Below are 17,633 nucleotides of genomic sequence, written 5' to 3'. Positions count from 1 at the left end.
GGTTTGTCTAGTTCAGATCAGCATCTGAACTTTTGAGTGCTTATAAACTTTTTTAAGCAAAATTGTGTCTGTCCCAGATTCATTTATGTGTCTGTTAACCTTTTGTCAGTTCCTGTGACTTTTAGAGCATGTGCTTTCCAGTGCAAGGACTTTCTCTTTATATGTGTTTGTAGAGTGCTCAGCACACAATTTGGGGCTTTATGCACTATTATAATATAAATATTCAAGATTAATAACCATAACAATCAATCTGATAACAATATATGTTGGTCTCCTTTATATAGCTATGGATACCGTGTTAAGTCACATAATCCTAGTTCAGGTCAAATTGTTTTTTAGTGTGGCAATCCCTAAAGCTTCAAGAGTGTAGCTATATGGAGGCAATAAGGCCCTTATCCAGAAATTGAATGTATATTGAAATTCCCCTGTATCTGCACACAGCGTCAATGGGAGTCTGCAGACAGCTGGGATTTCCTCCCAAGACCTTTTTCCACTCGGTGTCCCAAGCAATCAGTTTGACTCAGGATTTTGTCACTCAGGTATTTTTATTTGGCATACAGCAGTTACACTGAGTTGATCAGAGGTGGATAATAGGGCATACCACATCCAAAATCACACAGAAAACCTCTTCCTTTATATACGTTCCCAGATTTCCTTGCACTTACTGTACATTGCAATACACATTTCGGGATTGACTTGGTTACTTTGTAGGAACCAAGTCCTGTACAGCAGTCTCTGTCCATGCACTGTCCATCTACGACTTACTCTTTGCCTCATCTTATGTTCCATTGTAAATGGTTCCCTGGGTGTTCTGTCTCTTAGCTTACTGAGCCATTTACCTATTTTAGCACAATCAGTTAGTTTCCAGCCTACTGATCCATTTACATCCCTAATCCTGTCTCCCAAGAAATGAGACCTTACCCACGTCTAATTGCTCATGTCTAGCCAGGCCTACACACACGTGCTGCAGTGTACACTGATTGTATGCAGGTAAGACTGGGGCCTAAATTTGGAGATTTTCAGTTGCTGTTAAGTAATATATTGGATTTGAGTGCAAAGAGCAATTAACAAATGTTGAATTATACGTGGTGAAAACTCTGCATGATAATACAAGCAAATAAAAGAGGAGAGAAAAATAAAATGACCGTTAGATTGTAAATAGCTCAAAGAAGGGACCAGATCTGATGTTTATACAGCAGAATGGGGCCTTAAACCTGATTGGGGCCTCTGCGCATTATAGTAATACAGATATTGGGTACCTATAGTATAGGTCAATGTGCTTACCAACGACCACACACATCCCACTATCCTGACATGAAGAAAAGGAGTACTTGTGGCACCTTAGAGACTAACGAATTTATTTGAGCATAAATAAATTTATTTGAGCATAAATAAATTTATTTGAGCTACAGCTCACTTCATCAGATGCAGACTAACACGGCTGCTACTCTGAAACCTATCCTGACATGGATGCTTTTCCCCCCACCCCTTTTTTAAGAACAGGACTGACATTATGAAAGCAAACTTCTGAGTTCAATATAGAAATCACAGATATAAAACTGGGAGCTTCGATAAGAACCCTTTGTAATATTTCATACACTTTTCTAACACAAGTGTGCAGTATTTCTTCTGCATACTGAATTACATCTGCATAATGTTATGTAAATAATAGATATCTCATTATCGGGATCCTTACAAGCCTGATTCCTTAGAAAGCAAAGCACATCCTTCCTGACATTAAAGATTCTTCTGGTCAATTCCTGCTTTATTTTGGTAAAATTTGGTAAAGTGTGGAAAAACTGTGATAATAACCAACACGTTATTCAGAAAGATTATTATATTGTAGCCATTTTTAATGTAAAACATATTCTACATTGTGTATTAAGAATTGGCTTTTAAGACTCTACATGATTTGAAGCTCTTTTATTTTGAAATAAACAGAATACATTTACCGTACATTTGGTTATCATTCAAATCTTCTTGGAGTGTTACAGCTGTCTTCTGCCACAAATGACATATTCCCTCTTCCCCGATTCACTGTTGATGGGTGGCTGCCTCTGCTCATATTCTATTTTTATTTGACCTGAAGCCAATTGCATATATTCCAGTGGACAGAAATGGACCTGGCATGACTTTCATTCCTGTTCCTTCAAGCTAGTCTGCTGAAATGATTGATATTTCCTAGTGACTGCCACACTGAAGATTAAGTCCTTTCCATTTTGCTTGATTTACACTGGCTTTCTCAGATTTGGTCTTGGATGGCAAACCAGATAGATCCCCATTATTTAATAACAAAAGCAGTGGAGTGGCTAGAGGTACTGTTGCAAGACTACACTCTGCTTTTTGGAGATGCCATTCTGATGCAAAGGAGTCTAATGTTCCATTACCAGTGAAAGCTCATTGTTTTTCTGTATACCTGCTGTATTTTAAAATGTATAGGTTGGTGTCCTCATTTGCATTGTTTAAAATAGAGACCTTTTCAAAAAGATAAATCTTAGAACAACAGGCAGGAGTCCATCAGCAAAAACAGCACAGTCTCTAAATTCATAGATGAACACATTACAAAAGAGAGCGACAAGGTGGGTGAGGTAATATCTTTTATGGGTCCAACTTCTGTTGGTGAGAGAGACCTGCTTTCGAGTTTACACAGAGCTCTTCTTCAGGTCTGGGAAATGTATTCAGTGTCACAGCTGACTACAAGGTGGAACAGACTGATTAGCATAAGTAGTTAACACATATTTCAAGGGACCATTCAAGGTGAAGTGGCCTGTTAACACCTCTGCAGTCATGGGGGGGAGGAGGGGGCAGGGAAGCTGGGGGGAGGGGAACGGAGTTAGTGGATTATACATTGTTGTAATAAACCATAAACCAAGTGTTGCTATTCAATCCATGATTTTTAGTGTCCAGCAAAGTTACAAATTTAAGCTCCCAGGCTCATCTTTTGAAGGTGTTGTGCAGGTTTCCTTTGAGGATGAGGACTGAGAGGTCAAAGTGTTTACCAACAGATGATATGGTGTTTCTGTCTTCTATCATTTTAATCTGAGAGTGTAATGATTGTCTGGTTTCACCCACATAGTTTTTATTTGGGCAGTTAGTGCACTGGATGAGGTACATGACATGCCGTGATAGGCATGGGTAGGACCCATGCATCTTGAAAGCTATGTTGAGGGCGGTGTTGATAATGGTAGCAGTGGAGGTTTGTCTGAAGGTTTTGCATCTGTTGTTCTGGCAGAGTGCCATGTTCTGGAAGAGTGCCATGGCCAGATTCTGCCTGGATTCCCTTGTTTGTGTATTTTGGGAAGTATGTAGACGCTCCCTGGGGTGGGTTCATGGGGAATGAGATTGTAGAGTTTCTCTTGGAGTTGTTTTGGAAGGATTTGATGATATCCTTAAATTCCTAGTTAAATTTCGGTGTGGTGTCTTCTTTGAGTTCTTTATAATAGATGGTGTTGGAGAGTTGTTGGTTGGCCTCATTAACATAGTCATCATGGCTGAGGACTACGATGGCGCCTCTTTTGTCTGTTGATTTCATTACTATCTAGTGGTTGGATTTCAGGGGCTGTATAGCTGTCCTCTCAGCAGTGACGAGATTGTGGAGAATCTGATGTTTGTTAAGGATTTCACAGTCAATTTTTTTCCAGAAAGCAATCAATGTAATGATCAAGAGCATGGTTTCATCTGCTATGGAGTGTCCATTCAGATGGTTCGTTTTTCTTATGACTGGTGAGGACTGAAATTGTGGGCGGTGTCATCAACTCAAAAGCTTGTCTCTTCCTGCTATTGTCTGCATTTCTCATGTCCCAGACACAGATTGCGATTTTCTTTCATAGAAAATAAATGAAGGCAAAAATCTCAGTCAACAGGATGTTGAGCACAATTTGTTCCTGTGTACACTGACTGTAGAGTTGAGGTCAGCTTTGTATTAGTTAATAATTAAGGTCATGCATGGACCGCACGTATCATAGGCTGGGGAAGTCTATGCCAGGCTATGCTGGGGGCCACGTGCTGCTCACCTAGCGCTCTGGGGCTAGGAGCACTCAGGCTTCAGTGGGGGAAGGAGGGCGGGAGGGACAGGTCCTCAGGCAGAAGGGGCAGGCCAGGCTGGGGGTTAGTCTCCCTGAGCCCATAGTTCACCCACCACCCGTGAGGCCATGTTCTAACTCGATGTACTTCTCCAGTGAAGTATTCTCCAGAAAAGACAAGCCCTAAGACAAAGGTCTCAAAAGGCAAAGAAAACTTACTACGGTAGGGACGAATATAAATGAAACTAAGCAAAGGAAAATGGAGCTGAATATATGGAAAAACCTCCTAATATGAGATCTATTATGTTGTAGAATAGTCTTCCAAAGGACATGGTGGAAGAACCAGTCTTTTGGTCAATTAAAGTTGGACTAGACAAAGCATTTGGGGACAGACTGTAAGGAACAAACCCGCACTGGAAAGAGTATTGCCTTATCGGTTACTTCCATCTCTTATTTCTGTAAAAAAGAAACAACAGGATTCTGTTATAAGGACTGATTTGGGCAAACACTTGTTTGATTATGTCCAAATGATCACCTGCATCATCCAGATTCATAAAACTTTGAACTTCTCAAATCAAACTTGTGCACAGAAGCTCAAACTGTGACTCTTTTTTTTTTTTTTAAGGACAGAGCAAGTTCTGCTAGATATTCTAGTGTCATGGGAAGTCAGCTGTTTATAATGGGCACTCTTATGAGTTGTAACATTTATCTGCAGCCCAGTGACTTTTTTATTTATTTATTTTTTTAAAGTGTGAGGTGTGACATTTTCTTACCTTTGGAAAAAAAATCAAAGAAAACCAAATAAATTACTTTCAGTCTGATCCTTTCAACTGGCTGCTTGTTGATCAGTATAAATGAGAGCTAAACACATCAACAAGCATGGTGAAATGGCTTTTGTAAAGCTGAATTCACTGAAACCTAATTACACTGTAAAGTGATTCTCATTAGGACTGGTAGCAGAATTTACTGTAAATGCTTTCAAATCACCATCAATTTATGCTGAAAATTAATAGTTGAGTTCTTTTCCTTTGTATTCCTCTGGCCCCTTACAATGCCAGGTTTGTCTGACTATTTCAAAGGTAAAATTGCCACATTTGTTTTATGACCTTGTTAAGACATGTCTCTGCGACTTCTTGTACATGGTTATGGTAACAGTAATCCTTTCAGAACAAAACAATTCAGTCTAAAAAGAACATAGAATGTAATTCAAATGGTTTTATGGAATAAAATGTATTTGAGTGGCATGTCTACACTGCATATAAAGATCCTCTGTGAGTTGTACACTCCATTACTGCAGCCATGCCCTTCAGTGTTTATAAATAGTAAAAAATAACCAAATAATAAAAATGCAGGAATAAAAACACTTGAAGGAAATTCAGAACAATACAGTCCTTGATATATTATTGACATTATGGTGTTTGTGGAGAAGAAACAATTTGTATAATACTGTATCTGTATTAGTGTTTTAAAAGGGCACATTATTTAAGTAATACTTTTTTATTTTGGAGTATTAAGAAATTGTATCTTAGAGATACAGAACTATCTTTCTCTTTTGGGGGTCATATATTGTAAAGGAGGAAGAAAAATTTTTAAAGGCTGAACAATTTTTATTTTTTTTTCTTTTAGTCCTAGACCACCAATTCCACTGTCTCTCCTATTATCGGAAGAAGAAGCATGCAAAATAATTCAATCATTCTGGAGAGGTTATCGGGTAAGAGTCAGCTATAATTATGTTGTATGATGCTGGATCTGTGTGACTGCGAAGGCCCTGGGGAAAACCCTTACATAAATTTTAAGTAGCAGAGACTATAAATAACTTTGAGACTGCTATGGTTCACTGGCATTGGATATGCTTATATGTAAGTTGTCTAGTGACTCAGATCTTTTCACAGGAGTTAATGCAATGCACTCTGCTTTGTTTTCTTCACAAAGAAGTTTACTAAGGCTGTCAAGCGATTAAAAAAATTAATCGCACAATTAATCGCACTGTTCAACAACAACAATAGAAAACCATTTATTTAAATATTTTTGGATGTTTTCTACATTTTTAAATATTTTGATTTCAGTTACAACACAATACAAAGTGTACAGTGCTCACTTTATATTTATTTTTATTACAAATATTTGTATTGTAAAAAACAAAAGAAATAGTATTTTTCAATTCACCTCATACAAGTACTGTAGTGCAATCTCTTTATCATGAAAGTGCAACTTACAAATGTAGATTTTTTTGTTACTTTTGTTCTTTTGTTTATCGCTTTTACAGTGCAAATATTTGTAATAAAAATAATATAAAGTGAGCACTGCACACTTTGTATTCTGCGTTGTAATTGAAATCAATGTATTTGAAAATGTGGAAACATATCCAAAAATATTTAATACATCTCAATTGGTATTCTACTGTTTAACAGTGCGATTAAAACTGCGATTATTTGTTTAAATTGTGATTAATTTTTTTGAGTTAATCGTGTGAGTTACTGCGATTAATCCACAGCTCTAAAGTTTACAGAAAATTTTATTTTAGAAATATTGTCTTCCCTTGGGAGCCCTCCAAGTTTTATTTTAGCCTTTAACTAGTAGGTGTGGGATAAAATTTCCAAATTCTATGTGTGGGTGTGGAGGTGGACATGAGAGAGATTGAGGGGGAAAGTAAGGGGGAAAAAAAGTGTAGTATAAAGAGCGGGAGAGAGAAATGAGATATGGAAGGAGACAGAATATATTTAGGAAAGGTAGAGGGCATGATCTCTTACAGGAAACAAACACAGAGCAAAGCCAGGAAGGGCAAAAGAAAGTAAAACCAATAAGGGGTGTAGTAAGTAGTATTGGGTGAATTTCTTATTTGACAGTTTTCAACAGAGTTTGCTCTATAGTTGGCTTACATATGATTTGTTGAATAATAGAAGATGAATATTTTTCTGTAATTCACCAGCTCTACTAGTAAATTTTTATGTATATAAAATGTATTAAATAGAAAGTTGATTGACAGTGTTACAGTTAAATACACCAAACAGTGAATAGTACATAACTGGTTTATTCCTTTAAATTGAAGAGAGCATAGGTTTGGGAGGAGGGGCATGACTTGTGAGGAGTAGTGGTACACTATCCTGGCTAGTTAGACTCTTAATTAACATACCAATTTTTCAAAGCCATTGCTCTTTAAGTGCTTTAGAAAGAAGGTTAAATAACATGATCTCCATTTCATGATGGGAAAAAAATGAGGCAGAGAGAATATATATGCAGAATATTTAATTGTGTTTATAGGCAGGACTGGTAGCATGCCCAATACTTTCCATTTTAAGAATCGGTTTTTCAGTGGCTACTGACTTTGCTAAACTTTTACCATTTGGGCTAAAATCTTCCGAACAGTTTGGCCATTTCCAAGATCAAGGCTAGGGAAAAATACATAGTTTTGCCAATGTTAAAAATTCTTTGAACCTTTTCTTTGAAAAACTCTAGCATGTCCATGCTTTAAAGCAGCATTTGAAATTTGGCAGAGTGGAGGCCTGTGTATCAAAAATGTGCTCTTTGCTGTCCTCATAAAAGTCTGCCCAAATATGGCCAAGCCAAATTTAGTCTTTGAAAAATCATAATTTGCACATGATCAGTAGAGACTCTGTAGATTTTAGCATCTAATGTCCCTGAAGATTCTGTCTGCACAGGGCATGTACCAGCCCTGAACTGAGCAGCACCTGGAATTGCATCTCTGCAGGCTGTGTCAGGTCTGGGTCCAGGCACCTGACCTGAGACAGGGAGCCTGTCTCTCCTGTGCTCTGAATGACCCCCGTGCTGGGCCCAGTTAGCGTGAAGGAGGAAGCTGCCTGATTCAAAAGCTGAGGGGACAAGAGCTAGACCTACAGTGGGGCCTGGGAGGGAGTGGACTAGGGCAAGGAGCCTGGAGTGAAGGGAGATATGGAAACTGGGACTGGGAGTTGGGGTAGGTGAGACTGAGACTGGCTGGTCCAGGAGATTGGGACTGGGAGTCAGTTGGCTTGGGGAATGTGCTGGACAGTGGGTGGCTGTAGGCTATGATGCAGGAGAGAGAGATGGATCAGATGAGGAGCCAGAAGGGGATGGCAGAAACGTACATGAGCTGGGCAAGGAGCTTGGAGAGAGTCTGGGAAAGAACTACAAGCCATTACCCTCTGATCCCACTGAGAGTTACCAAAAGAAACTACAGCATTTGCTCAAGAAACTCCCTGAAAAAGCACAAGATCAAATCCGCACAGACACACCCCTGGAACCCTGACCTGGGATATTCTATCTACTACCCAAGATCCATAAACCTGGAAATCCTGGGCTTCCCATCATCTCAGGCATTGGCACCCTGACAGCAGGATTGTCTGGCTATGTAGACTCCCTCCTCAGGCCCTACGCTACCAGCACTCCCAGCTACCTTCGAGACACCACTGACTTCCTGAGGAAACTACAATCCATCGGTGATCTTCCTAATAACACCATCCTGAACACTATGGATGTAGAATCCCTCTACACCAACATTCCACACAAAGATGGACTACAAGCCGTCAAGAACACTATCCCCGATAATGTCACGGCTAACCTGGTGGCTGAACTTTGTGACTTTGTCCTTACCCATAACTATTTTACATTTGGGGACATGTGCCAGCAATGCCCCTCTGCCATGTACATTGGTCAAACTGGACAGTCTCTACATAAAAGAATAAATGGACACAAATCAGATGTCAAGAATTATAACATTCATAAACCAGTCGGAGAACACTTCAATCTCTCTGGTCACGCGGTTACAGACATGAAAGTTGCAATTCTTCAACAAAAAACTTCAAATCCAGACTCCGGGGAGAAACTGTTGAATTGGAATTCATTTGCAAATTGGATACAATTAACTTAGGCTTGAATAGAGACTGGGAGTGGATGGGTCATTATGCAAGGTAACCTATTTCCCCTTGTTTTTTCCTAACCCCCCCCCAGACGTTCTTGTTAAACCCTGGATTTGTGCTGGAAATAGCCCACCTTGATTATCATACACATTGTAAGGAGAGTGGTCACTTTAGATAAGCTATTACCAGCCGGAGAGTGGGTTTGTGTTTGGGTGTGGGGGTGGGGGTGGGTGAGAACCTGGATTTGTGCTGGAAATGGCCGAACTTGATTATCATACACATTGTAAGGAGAGTGATCACTTTAGCTAAGCTATTGCCAGCAGGAGAGTGGGGTGGGGGGAGGTATTTTTTCATGCTTTGTGTGTATATAAAAAGATCTTCTACACTTTCCACAGTATGCATCCGATGAAGTTAGCTGTAGCTCACGAAAGCTTATGCTCAAATAAATTGGCTAGTCTCTAAGGTGCCACAAGTACTCCTTTTCTTTTTGGGAAAGAACTGTGAATGTCTGGGCAATGAAGCTGGGCTTGGGAGTCTGGGGGAGAGTGAGATGTGGATGGGGAGTCCAGAGGGATCAGACTAGGACTTGCTGGACATGGAAAATGGAGTGAGAAGCCTGAGGAGTGGAAAATGGGACAAGCTGGGTGAGGAGAATGGAACTGGCATAAGGATCCAGAGGTGAGAAAATGGCAGGAGTGAGACAGACACATGTTGGAAGGAATGGGGCAGACTAGGCCATACTTAAGGGGGAATAGGCAGAAGAGTCCATGCCTACTAGAGCATTCTTCTCTCCAGAGCCTGGAATGGAGCCCATGCTTTCTGAGTCTCACCATTTGTCTATTATCAATAAGTATTTGTGAAATAGATTGGCAAAATGTCCCATCCCCCTCTCTTGCTGGTCCCTACTGAGGATGACAATCTGCTATCACTAACTCCATTAGCTCAAGTAGCAGAGGTCAATATGAAGGATCTAAAGACTCCAACCTTGCTAATGACCCAGGTGGATGTCAGTATAATGTTACATGATGGAACTTCTGTTTTTTCAATTTGTTTTTTAAAAAACCTAGGAAATCACACACAAAAAAACTATGTTAAAAGGTTGTTGTTAAGGTTGTAAAATCAAGCACTCAAAAGTTAGGAAATGCCGGAATTAATGTTGTCTGTGCAACCTTAGTTCAACCATTTTGTACATATGTATTATGTTACAATCTTTAATTGCATACTATTTTTTCTACAGGACCCCTGCCTCATTCATTGCCAAAACACGTTATAATTCCCACTGACTTCAATGATGGCAGGCAAAACTCCCATTGACTTCAGTGGGGCTAGTCTGTCACCACGAGTTTTGATGCCCTTTCAGTAGCTGAAAAATTTCCTCCGGACTAAGTACCAAGATTGGTTCATGGATCAGCAAAAAAGGCCTCATACTCATGGCACGATCAGTGGCCTCTTCCACCTGCACACTATGCTAGACCCAAAGTAAAGCACCTCAGCCAGGCAGGATAGGGAAGAGACCTCTAATGACTCTGGAATCCAGATGTCCTGTTATGCCATTTGTAGTTTCATCAATGCATCACAGGTTCAGCCCACTTTGATCAAAAGAATTAACACAAATGTTAGCAAATATGTAAATTAATCTGTAGAATTTTCCAAATATTTTGGATAGTGCTTCATAGGTCACTCCAGTTTACATCCAGCATTCCTCCTGACAGCTATTCCATGTGATAATGTACTTTAAGGAAGTGATACTGAAGTTTCTTTATTTAAATTTAAAAATAAAATGAGGGATGAGAAAGCAATATAACCATGACATAACACATTATTTTATTTATCATGAGTGAGGGGTTTTTTTGGAACGTGTGAATAACCTCCAGACTTTGAACCTACTTTGCTTCACTGCACAGGGAGTTAGACTTCTGTTTCTGTAAATATAGCGTGTTTTCTAAATAACAATGAATATAGAAACTCTCTGTGCTGCTTATAAACAGACTTCAGTATGTGAAGAATCTTGTATGAATATGAGCATGGGAGCATGCTCTGACTATTTATTCTTGATTAATAGAGTCCTGTGATGTTTTATGCTGTGTGTTTATTTGTTTTCCCTGATTTTCTTTTTTAACCTATCTGACTTTGATTCCCACAATAACATTAATTAGCACTGACAATACCACTGCAGGCATCCTCACAGTAAAATATTGCAAAGCCAATCATTATCCAATAACATTTGTATGTTGGATTAACACTACAAAGTTGCTCAGATACCTTGTGTTTGGGGGCAAAGGTTCTGAAAGGCAATGTCTTTGCCCTCTACATTAACATTTAATTTAAAAGAGTATTGTTTGTAGACTTAAATCTGTTAGAAAAGAAAAGCAGAGTCCTAAAGAACAGTCAATTGCAATGATTAACTATCAAACTGTGAAATATTTTTGCTGGTTTGTTGAGTGCAGGGGGCAGAGTTTTGTTTAAGAGTTATAAGCTGAAATTAAAGAGACAAGATGGGTTATGCAATATCTTTTATTGGTCGAACTTTTCTGTTGGTGAGGGAGACAAGCTTCCAAGCTAACACAGAGCTAGCTGTTAATAACAAGCTATAATACAGTAAATCTAGGGTGATGTATTTTTATGTATGTTGGTAAATAAAGAGAATGTTAAACTTAAATGAGAATCACTCATCCTCTACAAGGAAAATGGATACAAAATATCATGGGATATGGTTAATCTAAAATTTCAAAAGGCAGGAACTTTTAAAACTAGTTGATATATAAGTCAGCATTGATTTAGTCTGTCCATAACAGTTTCTTTGTAAAGGCTTCCTCCCACCCCAGGATATTTTTAGAACATTGTTTGGAAAACTCATTTTTTATTTCAACAAGATACAAAAAGGTTTTATCAAGTAGTGGTTTTAAACTTTTCATATAGACATTGTTCACTGAACTTAATTATATAATTCATACAATCTGTAATTCTAAAACACCCTATTATTACACTGCACACCTTCTGGTAATATTGACTATAAATACAAAGGTGTGCCCTAGTAGATCATACAGTGCACTGTGAAAAAGGAAGGTCATTACTTCCACTGGACTTCTCAATTTACATTTTCAAGGACATGAAATCACACACCACACACATTGAAGCGTAGAGGGGAAAATATTCTGGACACACTGTTTGATTTCTCAAGAAGTAAATAACTAAGAAATTTAATAAAATAAAAGATAGCTCGTGTGTAACAATAACATTCCAGAATGTGAGGATATAAATTTGAATCCTTGTAGTTCTTTATTTTTGAAGCTACATCATCTCAGATGGAAGAAACCACAGCAAGCCCTGTTATATTGTTTAAAAATTTTCCTCACACAGATGTTTTGTGTACCTCTTCAACTGTTCTTCAGGACACTCATTGTCAAACATACTGAGGCATATATCGATTTAGAGGGTGAAATGACCTCATTTGTAAAATTAACTGAGCTTTTCAAATCTATTCATGATGCTTCCCTTGTTTTTATCACCCATGCCTGAGTGAATATACACAATGTGAAAAACTCAGACAGATCAACAGCAACGTGTCATCCAATTAAAAAAAAGTCTTTGCACCAAAAGCTGCAGAGCAGAATTTTAACATTGAAGCAAAGGCTAGCAATAAGAGATAAGGAACCAGTGTGTTCAGCTCCACCTTGAGCCAATTTCAGAAGAATGCAGTTGTTATATTGGAAGTTGTTAATGGCTTCCATCAAGTGAGTTTTGATCCAAAGACACTCTCAGTTCTGGTTTTTATAAACACCCTGCTTTCAGGCTAAATGGAAGGTGAAGCTGTGTGCCGTGAATGGGAAGCAAAAGAAGCTACTACCCAAGGCAAAGGGCTGTCTGGTGAGACCTCAGCAAAAACTAATCCAGGTAGATTTAAAGGGGTTTTCCTGACTGACAATCAGAGGCTAAGTATTGGATTTGCAGGCTGGGGAGTCAAAGGGAGAAAAAGCCAGAAGAAAGTGAGAGAAGCAGTTGTGAGCATGATCCTGAGGGGAAGCAGAGAGACAGAGCTTCTTGGGCACAGAAATCACTGGATAGGTAGGTTTGGGCATTTCTAAGGAAAGAAACTTTCTGGGGTTGGTTGTTGCTACGCTGTTCAGGGAAACAAGACTTTGTGCATTCTTTGTAAATAAACAGGATTGCACTAAAGAAAGTACCTGATTCATATCATCAGTTTCTCCTCCTAACAGAAAAAACCCTGCAAGTCCCCAAATATTGGCTAACCACTCAGGCTAAAGGGACAACATTATCATCATTTATCTGTACTTGGTGCTTTACACACATGTAAAGATAAAATCTCACCCCCTTCCATGAAGAGGGCAAAAACGTTTCATAATTTTGAGGTGGTATCTAGGAGAGAAGCAGGAACACCCAAGGTCTATGGTAGCTCTGGCACAAGAATTCTTTCCTTTACCTTCAACATTCATCTTCCCTTAGTGAACTTATGCAAACCCATCATGTTCCAAAGGAGCATCCTGAGATATGTTGAAAAAAGTTGCTTGGCAAATGTCAATTTCACTTACTTTAGTTGAGAGAATTTAATTCCTTTCTCTTTCCATTTTAATTTCTGTAAAATTTGGTCTTATCTGAGGCTTAAATACATTGGCTTAAATCATCCTCTCCTGAACTAAAACCGTGTGTGGATTCCTTCCTGGGGATAGTCTCTTTCTCCCCCTTTCCCCTTCTTTCACATACACACATACATGAGCACATGCACTCTCGTGCCATAAGGCAGATATCAGAGTAACAGCCGTGTTAGTCTGTATTCGCAAAAAGAAAAGGAGTACTTGTGGCACCTTAGAGACTAACCAATTTATTTGAGCATAAGCTTTCGTGAGCTACAGCTCAGGTATTCCTCCCTATGAACAATCCTGTGGGACCTGTCCCCAACCCCAGGATCACCTCCACTGAGCCCCTTTGCCATCACACAGGTTCTTGCCCCACCAGCTTCCCCCATTTCCATGCACCTTAGTTATCTATGTTGCCCCTCATTTGAGTCTGAACCTGAAAGTTGCTGAGTGCCTCCTGTGATGCTGTATGGAATATGGGTGACCACTGATTTTATTAATACCAATATTATAAAATTGGAATGAATCATAGCAGATATGCCATGTGAGCTATCTGCAAAAATGTCACAATTTACCAAGTATGATGATCTTGTTTATATGTTTGCATCACCTTTGTATTATGAGTTATAGATATGTAGGGTATATCTGTATTTCAAACTTGTGCTGTGAATCTGGGTCACATCCCCAGACAGATTGGCATCAGCACTGCCTAGCCTCTTTGATGGCCCTACATGGGTCATCAACTGTACAATGAACACATTGAAAGGAGCCAGGGAAGACACCTTATTAGTCAGCAAGGCATCTGGTATGGCTATGGACAGAGCATGCTGCTAAAATGCACGCAGCGTAGCCACTGTTTGTCAGCAGGAGAGAGCTCTCCTGCCAACAAAAAACATCCCCAATGAGTGGCGTTAGTGTTGTTGGCAGGAGAACGCCAAGACCAGCGCTTGTTGTCGACAAAATTTTTGTCTTCGGGGTGTGTGTGTGTGTGTGTTTTTAACACCTCAATGACAAAAGTTTTGTCTTTCACTTGCCAGTATAGACAAAGCCTAAAGCTTCCATGTCATATTCTGTTATCAGCTTTGGTTTGGAACAAAGGAAGCACAGGCCGCATAGCAAAAGACTATAAAAGGCAGCTGGATCCTCTCCATTTTGTCTTCAGTCTTCTTGCCTCTGGAGGAACTTTTCTGCAAATGAAGCTCTGAACAAAGGACTCAATGACTCATCAAAGCTGTGGATGTGTTCCAGAGGGACTTTCAAGCCAGCAAACTCACCAGTACTGCTAAGAACCTGATATATGGACTTTGAAGTCTTTGTGTGAATGTAACTGCTTTATTATTTAACAACTCTCTCCTTGTTCTTCCTTTTTTTCTTTATTATAAACCTTTCGTTTTAGACACTAAAGGATTGGCTGGAAGCGTGCTATTTTGGGTAAGATCCAGCCTAATATTGACCTGGCAATGCGGCTGGCCCTTTGCGGTTGAGAAGAACATTTTGTATTGTGAGCAGAGTTCTAAAATAACTTCTTACTGTACTGGACCTAGGTGCTGATTGGGAGCCAGAGAACTGGAATGCAACTGGCTGTGTGATTTTTTTTTTTCTTTTTCTTTTTTTTTTTTTTTTGCTGCTTGATAACCAGTGTGGGGATCAGAAGCACAGTTTGTGACTTGTTGGGAGTTTAACTTCAGTGTTACCCACCAGTCTTGGGAGTATCTGCTCTCTTTTTTGCAGCCTGCCCTGACCTTGGCATTTCCACTGAGGGCTACCCTGGGCACCCTATGTCACACCACCTACCAAGCTGCTGAGCACTCTCTAGGTCAGTGGAAGCTTAGCTTTTTGTAGGTTCTGAGCACCCTCCTGTTGAAGTCAATGGACATTGAGGGCACTCAGCACCCTGTGGGATCAAGCCCAGAAAGGGCTGAAAAAAAGAGTAAGATTTATCTTCATCTTATCTTTGGTCCAATGCTAGGAAGATGGGCCTTGAAGAGACAGGAGAGTCAGAGAGAAATGGGAAGAAAGAGAATTTTATTGTTAATGTCATCCATGTCAAACATCCAGGGTGGAAGAACTAAGGAATTAGGGCCTCACTCTTTTCTTTTTGAGCTTTTCCCTACATTTTGAAAGGATCTGTATAAAATGTGAGTGTCTGGAAGCATCTTTATCTTTCCCACGTCTTTAGGGATTATGTTGGTAAGTATATGGAACATTCTTGTGGGGAGTGAAAGGAGCTATTAGATGTGATAAATTAATGTATTTTCCAAAGTTACAGGAGGAGAAATACTAGGCTGGGGTAAGATGGCCAGTTCTGGTTGCTCTGGTGTTAGGAGAAAAGTTTTGGAGTAAGGCCTGTTCAAATGGATATACTGACGCTTGAAGTCCAAAATGAAAAACAACAGTGCCCCATTTTTCTCTCTAGTTCTTCCCAGTAACATACTTTCACTTTCTGGTGAAAATATCAGCAAGAGCCTCAAAGACCATGAGGGTGTTGAAACAGAAGAGATGATAGTCTCCTACAGAAGCAGGGTTGATTAACTTTAGGAGGAGGTGTGTCATTTTTATGGAAATATTCTTGGACACAGATATCCTGCATCCTCAGAGTTTTAGTCACTAGTTTTGGCTGGAGAATCCTATTCTTAATGGTACTCAACTGGAACATGCTCCCCATGAGCAAAAGTAAAAGGAAGAGCACTGTGCCTCACGCAGCACAATGGTTAAGACTCAATTTTCCTCTTTAAAAGAAGAATTCCACTGTTTTAATATTCTCTGGTTTAACCTTCTTGATAAACATTCACAAACTGATGGGAAAAATAAAAAAACAAAACAACCCCCCCTTCTCTCTCCCCCAATCTTGCTTTCTTCTTATTTTCTTTTGTGTGCTGAAAAGCATGATCAGAGAGAGAAAGTTTAAAGGCTGGTTCCAAAGGGAGTTGAAGTAGTAGTGGGAATCTGAGATACTGCCAACAACTAATTCAGAAGTCTGAACCTTATCACAGATGGGTAAAGAAGAAGCTGTGGGATCAAACAGCATTTGAAAACCTACAGTATTCAAAGTATTAAGAACTGTAATATCACAAAATATAGCAATGAACATTTTATTACCATTTTTCTACTACTTCTTGTGTGGCTTGTTAAAATGAAGCCAAATAAAATACAAAATTGTTAATTAAAATATATAATTAATCATCATAAAAGATAGATATAGTGATCTACACCTTTGTATGCTGCTACCCTGTAGCCTGATCCTGAGTGGGGCTGACTTCAGTGGGAATAGAGGGCACCCTTCACCTTGCAAGATCAAGCTCTTACCAATGAAGCAAGATCAAGCAAACATGGTAGCTTATTTACGCCATAGGAGATGCAAGCATTATACATATGAAAAGTGAAATAAAGCTTAGTTCATGAATAAGAAGACACAAGGTAGCAATGAGTGGTTCTTCGACATACTGCTTAACAAATGTAGTTTGCATTGCTGTAGGTACTTAGAATCCCCAAACCCAGAAAATTTATTTAAAATATTTCTTTTTGAGACTTGTACTAAAAATAATTATATTCAGTAAATCTATATTTTCATAAGAGAATGCCCTGTCCCTTTATTTTCCTGGGCACAAACCTGGGTTGAATTGTTAACATCTATTTTGGGAGGTTAGAAAGGATTAATTTAAAAATGTGTTTCAGTTATGACAGGCTTGTATGTAAGGATATTTTCATCAGGGACAAGTGTGACTGCTGGGAGGTGTTTAAGTAACATTACCTCTGCCAAATGTGCACATTAGTTAAATTTATCACCACTCAGGGCCTTATATAAGAGACAAGATCACAAAATGTTCAGCAATGTATAATTTTACAATACATAGTATAGATTCATTAGAGCTAGGAAGGTCATTCTGGATGTATGTATTGGAATTCTTGTGTATCCTTCCAAGTAAGTGGTCTGAAGTGATTGGCTGAATGCACATTGTCTGCATTTCAAAAAAATTTGATAATGCACCATGCATTAGATCGGTCTCTGAAGTCGGAGAGCATGGCACACAGGAGGAAACTGTTAACAGAGTAATGTTAATGATCTTGACTCCTCTACTCATTTTTTGGCTTTGCCCTGGGCCTTAAAAAGAAAGCTTATGCACGTTTTGCTTGACGTAGCATTCTGCAAATGTACCTGG

At 39.2% G+C, this 17,633-nt stretch overlaps 1 protein-coding gene across 4 annotated transcripts in view; it reads left to right on the top strand.

The window, feature by feature from the left end:
- Positions 1 to 17,633, top strand: part of IQCK (IQ motif containing K) — a 95,468-nt gene that overhangs the window by 42,616 nt on the left and 35,219 nt on the right. For all 4 annotated transcript variants that reach the window (XM_084641817.1, XM_084641818.1, XM_084641819.1 and 1 more), the window contains exon 7: positions 5,649 to 5,733. In XM_084641817.1, the coding sequence (XP_084497943.1) occupies positions 5,649 to 5,733 (85 nt within the window). The remainder of the gene's footprint in view (positions 1 to 5,648; positions 5,734 to 17,633) is intronic.

Source organism: Lepidochelys olivacea (assembly GCF_965140295.1).
Source record: "Lepidochelys olivacea isolate rLepOli2 genome assembly, chromosome: 10".
Lineage (NCBI taxonomy): Eukaryota > Metazoa > Chordata > Testudines > Cheloniidae > Lepidochelys > Lepidochelys olivacea.
The sequence above is the reverse complement of the archived record's forward strand: the minus strand, read 5'-3'. Positions and strand labels throughout refer to the sequence as shown.